The sequence below is a fragment of the Phascolarctos cinereus genome, unplaced genomic scaffold, assembly GCF_003287225.1.
Source record: "Phascolarctos cinereus isolate Bilbo 61053 unplaced genomic scaffold, phaCin_HiC Scaffold_8;HRSCAF=390, whole genome shotgun sequence".
Lineage (NCBI taxonomy): Eukaryota > Metazoa > Chordata > Mammalia > Diprotodontia > Phascolarctidae > Phascolarctos > Phascolarctos cinereus.
Window position 1 is genome coordinate 58,869,113 of NW_027556291.1, and position 11,439 is coordinate 58,880,551.

Consider the following 11,439-nt stretch of genomic DNA (forward strand, 5'->3'; position numbering starts at 1 on the left):
CCCTTCCTTTCATCTGTTCCTCACAGGGTGAGGTTTCCAGGCCCCTCACCCTCCTTTGTCTGTCAACGTCCTTCCTAAATGTGGATCCTAGAAGTGAATATGATATTGTAGGTGTGGTCTGACCAGGACCACAGAGAGTTGCTTCTATTCTTGGCATGATTATTTTATCCAGCCCTGTGCTTTCCCTGGTGTAGGGGCACTCCAGCTTGGAGAATCCTGCTGCTCATGTCACTCAGCCATGCATTAGGGAGTTGCCTGGGACACAGAGGGGTTAAATGCTTTGCTTATGGTCACATGGACAAGCCAGTAGGTAGGACTTGGACCCAGGTCTTCCTGACTCCAAGACTGGCCCTCTATTGTCTCCCCTAGTCTTCATGGCATGCTTGTTAATTCATGCAACCTGAAATCACCCTAGCTAAGGCAGCTACATGGCTAGGGAAAGAGCATTGGACAAACAGACACAAGCACACACACACACACACACACACACACACACACACACACACACACACATCCCCTTCTCCAGATGGACAGGCAAAGAAGAGAGGGGTCAGCCACTCTGGCCCTAATCTCCCTTGTGCCTGTGACTGCCTCTTTCCCAAACCCAGTTTCTCCCTCAACAGGAACTCCTTAAAGCAGTGATGTCAGACTCATGGCTTACAGGTCCTATGCTGTAGCAACACAGTGCCACCCAAATCAGATTAAAATGTCATTGGCAAATGTTTCTCTAGTGCAATATTTAATACAATACAGCATAGATAATGTTAGTTTGTTGTTTTTGAAGTCGATCAACAGCCCACAGGGCTACCTATATGAGTGTGATGACACTGACCTAACTAAACCAGTCCAGGCACAAGGCAGGGTATATGAAACACGCCAGAAATTTTTAAGCCAGCTATAGAAACAAGATAGATGTGTTACAATGGGAGACACATGTGGTGTAGTAGAAAGAACACCGGGGCTGGGGTCCAAAGCCCTGGATTCAAGTTGTGACTCATCCACTTACTAGCTGTGTGATCTTGTCTAAATCACTTCCCTACTCTGGGTCTCGGTTTTCTCAACTGTAACCAGAAAGTGGACTAAAAGATGCAAGGATTTACTGATTATGAGACTGTGGAAAGATCATTTCACCTTTTCAAGTCTCATTGACCATCTGCTATATGAGATATAAGACTTGCGTCCCTCCCCCCCTTCACTGGCCATACAGGAGCAAAATGACCTGAAATCAGCAATGTAAGCTTGGCTGGCTACTGTCTATCTTTGTGAAACTCCTGATGTGACCTTTAGACTTGATCATAGACTGATCATGTTCTCACTGGCTCTCCACTTTAAATAATAATAACAATAATAATAATAATAATAATAATAATAATAATAATAATAATAGTTATCATTTATATAGCACTTACTCTGTGCCAGGCATTGTGCTAAGCACTTTACAGATATTATCTCATTTAATCTTCTCAACAACACTGGGAGGTAGGTGCTATTATTATCTCTATTTAACAGATGAGGAAACTAAAGCAAACAGAGGTTAAGGGACTTGCCCAGGGACACACAGGTAGCTAAGTGTCTTAAAGACATATTTGAACTCTGGTATTTCTGACTCCAGGCCCCAGTGCCTTATCCACTGAACCAAACAAAAAAAGAGCTGGTTTGCTGCCCTCTCTCATTCTATCCCTCCTCACTCCAGGATAGACTGAAAACTGAATTTGGGGAAACTTTCGAAGCAGCTGGGCCTATTTCCCAGGAGGACTCCCAGCTCTGGCCCAGGGAAGCCCCATCCCTGGTACAGGAGGAACAAAGAACCTAAGTCCTGCTCCTCTATTTCCTGGTAAAAGCTTGTTTAAGAAAAAAGGATTATCTAGAGACCCTTGCCAGGAACAGAAGTAACATGGAGAGGTTCTGAGGCAGACAAATGAGAGAACCAGAAGAGAATAAGGGAGTGATGGGAAGGGACAAAGGCTGTCTTCCCTGGGCTGAACCCTCCCCTCTTCCCCCTCTTTACCTCTTACCTCCCACCTCCACAGAGTCACACACACACACACACACACACATACACACACATCATGGCAGTCTACAAAATATTTGGGAGTGTATCTACCAAGATTTACCTATAGACTATATGAATCTAACTATAAAATACTCTGTACATAAATAAAGGCAGGTCTGTATAATCTGATAAATATTATATTGCCTATGATTAGGTTAAGCCAATATAATAAAAATAACAATGCCATCTAAATTAATTTACTTATCTAGTGCTGTACCAATCAAACTGCCAAAGGACTATTTTATAGAGCTAGAAAAAATAATAATATTCATATCACAAAAGGTCAAGAATCACAAGGGTAATAAATGAGAAAAAGTTTGAAGGAAGGCGGCCCAGGAGTACCACATCTCAAACTGTACTACAAAACAGTAATCATTAAAACGATTTGGTATTGGTTAAAAAATAGAAGTCAATCAGTAGAACACATTAGATACATAACATATAGATAGAAGTAAACAAACAGTCAAAGCAAACACAGTGTTTGATAAACCTAAAGACTCCAGTTAGTGGGGTAAGGACTCACTACTTGACAAAAATTGTTGGGAAAACTGGAAAGCAGTCTGGCAAAAATTAGGTTTGGACCAATACCTTATGCCATATACCAAGATAAGCTGCAAATGGATATATGCCCCAGATATAAAAAGTCACATCATAAACAAACTGGAAAAGCAAGCAAGGAAGAAATTATCTTTCAGATCTATGGATAGGAGAAGACTTCGTAACTAAACAATGATAAGGCCCAAAGATAATGTAGACAATTTTCATTATGTAAAATTAAATAGTCTTTGCACAAACAAACCTAAAGTAGTTAAAATTAGAGAGGAAACAACTAGGGGAAAATTGTTTTTCAGCAAATTACACTGATAAATGTCTCATATTTAGGATATATAAGCAATTGATACAAATTCATAACAGCAAGAGCCATTCCCCAGTAGATAAATGGTTAAAGGATATAAATAGGCAGTTTTTAAAGCAAGAAATTAAAACTATCAATAACCATATTAAAAAACCTCTAAATCACTAATCATTAGAGAGATACAAATTAAAGCAACTTTGAAGTTTTACCTCATCCCCATCAGACTGGGAAATATGACAAAAGAGGAAAATGGCAAATGTTGGAAGAACTGTAGAAATCAGGCACTTTGGTGGAGATGCAAATTGGTCCAGCCATTCTGGAAGGCAATTTAGAATTATTCCCTTCCAAATTACTAAACTGTGACCCAGTCACGTCACTGTTAGGCATATACTCCAAAGAGACCAAGAACAGTAGAAAAAGACCTATGTGTACAAAAAACATTTATTATAGCTTATTTCATCATAATAAAGAATTGGGAACTAAGAGGATGTTCTATTGGGGAATGGCTAAACAAATAACATTATATGAATGTAATGGAATATCATTGTCCATTAGAAATGACTATATGGACAATTTCAGAGGAAAATGGGAAGGGCCTCTGAACTGATGCAGAACAAAGTGAATGGAACCAGGAGAACAATTTATAAGATGACAGCAACATTCGAGGGAAAAACAGCTTTGAAAGACTTTAAAACTCTGGTCAATGCAAAGAAAAACCACAAACTGAGTCATCTTCAGAAGACTGAACATAAAACACACCACTTACCTCCTGCCAGAGACATGATGAACTTAAATTGCAGAGAGAAGGAGAGAAATTTCTAAGCATGGTGAATATGGGAATGTGTTTTGTTGGAATATGCATGCTTATGATGAGTGGTTTTTGTTGTCATTCAGTGTGGTGGTGAGGGTTAAATGGAAGGATAAAGTATAAATGCATATAAAAATAAATTTATTTTACTTTTTAAAAAATTGGTGAAAAAAGTGTCAAAGCTGGGGAATCCAAGGGAAATGCTCTCGCATTTGGGTAGATGGCCCCATCAGCACCTGGACACTAACAAGGAAGCTCTAAGTAGTGATGAGCAATAATGGTTGCCTTTGGCAGTCTTCTTCAGGGCTGATGGAAGAAAGCTGTTCAGAGCTGGCCACAACCATTTTTTGGAGGCCAGGCCATGGCTGTAACCCCTTAAGAAAGGACTTACGGGGCAAACCATCCCTAGCCCATCTAACCAACAACCTTGTGCCCTCTGCAAGAGCTCATTCTCTCGATCTGTCATACAGTTAAGGACTTGGTCCCTGCATCCCCTGGAATCTTGAGTCACTGATGTGTAGTATACATTGTCACCAAAGGAGGTCATAGGAGGGTGATCCTTAGTCAGAGGCTCCCTCTTGTAATTAAGGGTACAGATACCTTTAAAGACCTTTCTTGTCTCTGATCCATTGTCCTCTGCCCCTCAATAATCTAGGAATTTCAGTATTTGACAACCCACTCTCACCCCCACTAGCAGACATCAACTTCCCTGACAAGCAAACAGGCTCATGAGGCTCAAAACACAAGCAGTTTTATTTAGAAGTGAATGAACAAATGAATGAATTAACAAATGAATTGGATGAATGAATGAACAAATAAACAAACAAACAAATGAACAAATAAAGGAGCATTTGCTAAGCGCTTACTATGTGCCAAGAATGATGCTAAAGTTGCAGTTACAAATATAGTCAGTGCTCTTATGGAGCTCCCACTCTAACCGGGGACAACAATGCACACAGGAAGGGTCACCTGCAGGGTAGATGGAAAAGCCAGAGCCACTAAGGGTACTGGGGGCAGCGCAAATGACAAGGTCCAGGACTCCCTAGGACACACCAGGGAGCCTGCCCTGCAGAGCTGGGAGTCTGGAGGGGACTGCCCCCCACACCATTGAGAACGGGGAGTGGAGCAGGCATAAGGGTCAGAATGGAGCAGAGATTCAGGGCTCCCTCCAGCAGGGCTGGGGCATGGGAGCATTGGCAGAATGGTTGGGGGATGGCACCCCGTTGAGTACCAGTTCACATACAGTTAATACCAATGAACAATTACCACCAGAGATCTACTTCCCTTCTTCCTCTCCCTTCCCCAACCCTCCATAAACTCAACAGTTTCCATGACTTACAGTACTGTCCTGGGTAGGGCCCCGGAAGGTGAGGGCCAGGTGTTGCTTCCTAACACTGACCCTCCCATCCATAGCCTGTGTTAGTGGTGGGTGGTTTGCTTCCTGCACCTCTTACCAGGTGACACCAGTCACTGATCCCCATTACTGCTCTTGGTCACCAACCTCCACAGTGCTTCCTGAAGTTCTCTTCAGCTCCCAGAGGCAATAGTCATTCCAATGCTGGCCTTACACACTCTCCACCATTGCTCTGCATCGTTCTTCATCTCTTCTCTGCTTCCAGTAGGTAACTTCACCATGGTGGGGAGAAGATGAGACAATGACCATACATCCAGACCAAGCCACCTGTGTACAAGCTCAGAGCAAGGAACTGCCAGGCAGGCCTAGAGGCCAGAGGGAGCATAGACAGTGTACCCCAGAACCAGAGCCCTTATTTCAGGCTTCAACCTTCTTATGCCAGGCACCCAGGACAGGACAGAGATCATCCCTGCTCCTCCCACAGATGATACTCGCTATCCCAGGGGAACCTCTCCTCTAACAACCAGCCCATTGGGAAGAACTCCTCCGTGTATTTATACACCTTTGCCCCTGGGCCCCACCACCCTAGGCCTCCCTCAGCAGGCTTCCCTCAGGTCTATGGGAAATATCTGCCCTTGTACCTCCCAAGCGGTCTCCAACTCCATGGAAGCTCAGTGTGACTCTCTGCCTCCTCTCTCTCCCAGCACCTGGACACTGGGTCTCCTGATCACATTGGCACTTCCCACTGGGTCCAGAGGTTTAGTCAGAGCATCCCATTCTCTCCCCTCCATCCAGGGCAGCTGAGCTGGGTTATTCAAATTACCCAGGGCTGCTTCCTGAAACATCTAGATAAGTTGGGGAGGGGGGACAGAGAGGGGATGGAGAAGGCCCTTCCTGGCATAATGATAGGATGGGAGGGAGGGAGGAATATTTAGTGACCCTAATAATACAGACTTGAAAGGACTAGAGCATAAGAGTACAGAAGATCAGAAATGGATGGAACATTCCAGAGCACCTAGTCTAATCCATCATTTGGCAGATGATAAAACTGAGGCAGAGAAGGGAACTTATTTGCCGAAGTTCACACAGCTAGGGTGATACCTCCAGAGGGATTAAGAGGCACTTAGTTTCACTAAATTCTCTCTCCCTGCCCTGCCTCTGCACCATAGAGGGCCTTCACTGTCTGTGGGTGGGACTTTTTATGACCAGAAAGTTCTGTTGGAGAAACAGGCTAATCAGGTCCTAGGAATGCTTGGCCTCCTTTTAGGGAAGATGAATCCATTTTGTAGGAGGGAAGGAGGAGGAGTGGGTCTAACTCATATGGGGAAATACTGGTACATATTAGTTCTATCATAGCCTGTGTATACTTACAAAATGAAAACTATGACTTGAGATCATAATTATGTTCACTGTCTCTACCCTTAGTTCCTTAAAATAGGAGACCCCTTGGAGGTCTCTTCCCCAGTGGAGTCAATGAAGCTCCTTGGTACTAACTCTACTTCTCAGTTTGTTCATCTCTCTTTCTTTCTATACCTAAGAACAGAGGTCTCCCAAGTAGGAGCCTGTGGCCTGATTCCCAAAGGGTATGTGATCAAGCAGTAACCCTCACACAATAGCCAATCGTGGGCCCTGTCTCCAACAAAACCATGCCTACCCATTATATTACACTCCCCAACTCCACCCCTTCTCTGTCTCTCTCTGCTGTATAAGTTCCCAATATTTCCCTTCTGAGCCAGGCAGCAGCTGGACAGGTACCATTGGGAAAATCCCCATTAGACTGTACCCTCTTCTCAAGTGACCGGTAAGATCCTTGTCCCCCTGCCCTGTTGAATGGGTAGGCATGGATTGGTTATTATCTTCACCACAGACATTATTATGTTAGACTTCCTCTCAAACCCATGCCTCTTCTCAACTCCCCTATTACTCTCAAAAGCACCAGTAGCCTTGCAGTCACCCAAGCATGGTGTCATCCTCCACTCTTCCTGACTCCAAGTACCTAATTATTTGCTTCTATCTCCATGGCATCTTTCATTCAGCCTTCTTTTCTATACTCACAAAACCTTTGGGTACCTGTCTGGTACAGGTCCATCTCATCACCTCTTGCCTACAATATTGCAGTGGCCTTCTGCTTGCTCTCCCTGCCTCCATTCTCTCCCCACAGCTGTCAAAGGGACTTTTGCACAGATCTGACCAAGTCACTCCCTTCTTCGATAAACTCCAGTGACTCCCTATTGACACCAGGATCAAATAACTTTCATCTTTATCTCATTTTTAATAGAGAATCCTTTCTATTTTTTGTGTAAGCTTTATAATGAACACAATTAATATGTGTATATAATTTATAAGTAAGAGAACATACACATACATATGAAAAGAGACCATTGACCTAGAACCCTGAGTAGGCAAGCAAATACTTTTTGGTAATGACCCCAACATACTTCATTGATGACTGGGCTTTAGATCAGAATGAGACCCTTGTAGAAGAAATCAGCAGAGCTTCTGCTTCAGCAGCCAGCCCTGATCTTGGAGAGGGTCAATCTTGCTTCTCTCTCCTCCTGCCCCGCCTCTGCCCATTAAGAAAGAAGCTAGACACTGTAGACTGGTAAGGACTAGGAAATTTCCATTAACTATGGTCCTAGCAGCAATGAGACTGAGCTTAGTACCTCTCTGTCCCTGGTGATTCAAATGTTTTGCTCAATGTTCTCCTCTGCAGGAAATCCAGTTCCCTGGTTAGATTTCCTTCCTTACCATATCATTCCTACCCCCAATTGTGACATATAGATAAGGAGGCAGGTAGATAGATGGAGCATTAATTGAGTATTTGCTATGTGCAAAGCATGTAGTATGTTCTGGGGATATAAAGACAAAAACATTCCCTGCCCTCAAGGTGCTCATTCTAATTGAGGAGATAACATGCGAATAACTAAGTATTTATGACTCCTACAGTGTAAAGTGGAGGTAATCTCAGAGAAAAGGCCCTATCACTATGGGGGACTGGGAAAGGCTTCTTAAAGGTGAGATTTCAGCTGGGACTTGAAAGAAGCCTGGGAAGCCACGAAACAGAGGTGAGGAGTGAGAGTGTTTCAAGTAGAGGGAGACAGCCAGTGAAAGTGAAGGGAGTTGTGAGGTGGAGTGTCTTGTGCAAGGACAGTTTCACTGAATAATACAATACATGGAAGGGAGTAAAATATATGGAGTGGAAAGATAAGAAGTTAGGTTATAAAGGACTTTAAAAACCAAATAGAAGTCTTGATAGGGGATTCTGGAGATAATAGGTTTCCCTGGAGATTATTTAGTACATTGTGAGACATGAATTTTAGGAAGATCACTTAAGTAGTTGAGTAAATGATAGACTGGAGTGGGGGGGGGGGAGACTTGAGGTAGGAAGACCAACCAGAAGACTATGGCAATAGTCTAGGATTGAGGTCATACGGGCCTATACTAGGGTGGTATTTGTGTCAGAGAAGAGAAGGGGGCATGCACAAGAGATGTTGCAAAGATGGAATAGACAGGACTTGGCAACAGATTGAATATGGAAGGGGGAGAGTAAAAGAGAATGAGGAATCAAAGATAACTCCTACCTTTTGAGTCTGGGTGCCTAGGAGGATGGTGGTGCACTTGACACTAATACAGAAGTTGTTAAGGAGGTGGGGCTTTGGGAAAAAGATATTGAATTCAATTATGGACATACTGAATTTAAGATGTCTACAAGGCATACAATTCCAGATTTCCAATAGGCAGTTGGAAATGAGAGCCTGAAGGTTAGAAGAGAGGTCAAGGCTAGAGAAATAGATCTGAGAATCCTCTTCATTGAGATAATAATGCAATCTGAGAGAGCTGATGAGATATCCAAGAGAAATAATATGGAAGGTAAAGAGAAGAGGGTGAATGGCAGATCCTTAGGGGATACCCACGGGGGTGAATTAGATGAAGATCCAACAAAGGAAACTGAGATTAGGCAGTTAGACTGGTAGGAAAAGAACCAGGAGAGAACAGTATCAGAAATCTAGAGAAAAGAGAGTATCAAGAGAAGAAGGTGATCAACACTGTCAAAGGCTGCAGAGAAGGCAAGTGTGAGGACTGAGAAAAGGCCTTTGGCTTTGGCAATAAGAAATCACTGGTAACTTCGCAGAGAGCAGTTTCATTTGAATGATGAGGTCAGGAGCCTGACTGCAGATTAGTAAGAAGAAATTAAGAACAAAAGGAAGAGGCACAGATTGTAGAGGTTTTCTCAAGGAGTTTAGCCACGTAAAGGAGGCAACATAGAGGATGATAGCCCTCTGGATAAATCAAGCGACAGTTTTATAAAGATAAGGGTGATATGCGCGTGCTTATGGGCAGCACAAAAGCAGACAGTAGACAGGAAGAGACTGAAGGTTAGGGAGAGTGAGAATGACAAGAAGGGGCAACCTGCCAAAGAAGATGGGGGTGAATGTTATCATTTGCACATGTAGAGGCATTTGCCTTGGCAAAGAGAAGAGTCATCTTTTTTAAAAAAAATTTTTATTCATTTATTTTGATTTATCGACAATCACTTCCATAAACTTTCGAGTTTTAAATTTTTCTCCCCCCCCTCCCCACTTCCCTCCCCAAGACAGAGCACAATCTGATATAGACTACACATATGCATTCCTATTAAACATATTTTCACATTAGTCATGTTGTAAGGAAGAATTAGAACCAACAGGAGGAACCACCAGAAAGAGGAAACAAAACAAAACAGAAGAAAAAAATTAGCAAATACTATGCTTCGATCTGCATTCAAACTCCATAGTTCTTTCTTTGGATGTGGATAGCATGAGAGTCATCTCTTAAGATGAGATATGGATGAAGGAGAAGTTAGAGGCAGAATGCATCTGAATGATGTGAGCTAAGAATGAGGGGAGCTAACAGCTACCTGAATCTTGATTGGGTGATAAATAGGGATTGAATCTCCTCTGAGGAGATGAGGTTACTTACTGTTGGCCACAGAGGGAGAGACTGGAAGTGACAGTGTGGGGCCATGAGTATTCAGATGCTTCCGCAACAACCAGTGAAGGGGGGCAGAAAAGGTGGAAAATGAAAGAAAGTGCAACCAATGCTGGAAAAGGTGGCCAGGGATGTTGTGTCATTAGAGGAGAGCCAGATCTCAGTCAGTGCATGATGGCGGAAGGAACAAGAAGGGGAAAGGTTAAAGATGAAAGCCAGTTTCCTATGTATGGAGCTGGCATTCTAGAGAGCACAGTGGAAAGGGTGGGTAGATCTGGAGAGGGATGTTGAGTGGGGAGGTTGAGAGTAAGGGAGCGGTAGTGGGGGATGGAGAATGGGGTTTGTACAATGCCATCTGGGAGTTCAGAATCACTCGGATGGGAAGAGTGTGATGGTGTGTGAGTATATGACCACTGAGGGAAAACTTCATACAGATTTATCAGTGCTTGGAAAGAAGTCCATTGAGGGAGGAAGCTGATTAGACTGCTCAGGGCTCTCCCTCAATGTCCAATCCCATGACAGGTCATAGTGCTGAGTGCTGAGAGGCATGGAAGGCCCACCTTACAACAGGCTTCCTGAAGGAGTCTGAACAGGAAACAGGAACTGGGCATTTGAGGTGGGTCTGCTCTGGGAACAGCCTCCGTAGCGCTGGAGAAGGACCACCGGCAAAGACAGAGGCCTACGGAGGCCTGGCTCTGGGGCTGATGAAGGGTACCCTGGGAAGACTGAGGACAGAGGAAGCCACAGACAGGTAGGTCCCACCAGGTCTGATGAAATAGTGAAGACAGAGGGTACAGACAAGTCCCAGAGGTGAAGGCACAGGGCACTAGCACTGGACCAGCTTGAGCAAACAGGAAGATGACAGGATGATATTCTCAGCCATATCCCTGAGAGGTCTGCCCTTCAGCACAGACCAAGACTTCATATTCTAGCTTCTTGTGATGTCATATCACAGAGCTGACTCTTACTAAGCTCGCTGTCCATTGAAATTCCCTTTTTCAGACAAACTGTGTTTCTCTCATCTTGCATATCTGAGCTTGATGTTTTTTTGGGTGAAGGAATTGGCATTAAGTGATTTGCCCAGGGTCACACAACTAAGTGAGTGTTATATATCTGAGGCCAGATTTGAACTCAGGTCCTCCCGACTCCAGGGCCAGTGCTCTATCCACTGTGCCACCTAGCTGCCCTGTGAGCTTGATTTTTTTAATCTAAATGCAAGAGTTTGCATTTGTCTCTATGAAATTTCACGTTCTTCAATTCAGCCTAGTGCTGTCACTGTGCTGACCCAGCCATGCTATAATCTTATCAGGTTTATATCTGCTTTGGTTTCTGGGCCACTGTCTTCCCCTCCTCTCTGAGTTGAGATGAAGAAATTCTCCTTTACAGCAACACCCCATGGA

The 11,439-nt window shown here is 43.7% G+C and overlaps 1 protein-coding gene across 1 annotated transcript in view; it reads right to left on the reverse strand.

Moving 5' to 3' along the window:
- Positions 1-4,457: 4,457 nt before the first annotated feature.
- LOC144454997 (uncharacterized) overlaps positions 4,458-11,439 on the reverse strand; it is a 117,504-nt gene continuing 110,522 nt past the window's right edge. Inside the window, exon 4 of the mRNA XM_078147830.1 lies at positions 4,458-5,343. Within this exon, the coding sequence (XP_078003956.1) occupies positions 5,282-5,343 (62 nt within the window). The 3' untranslated portion in view covers positions 4,458-5,281. The remainder of the gene's footprint in view (positions 5,344-11,439) is intronic.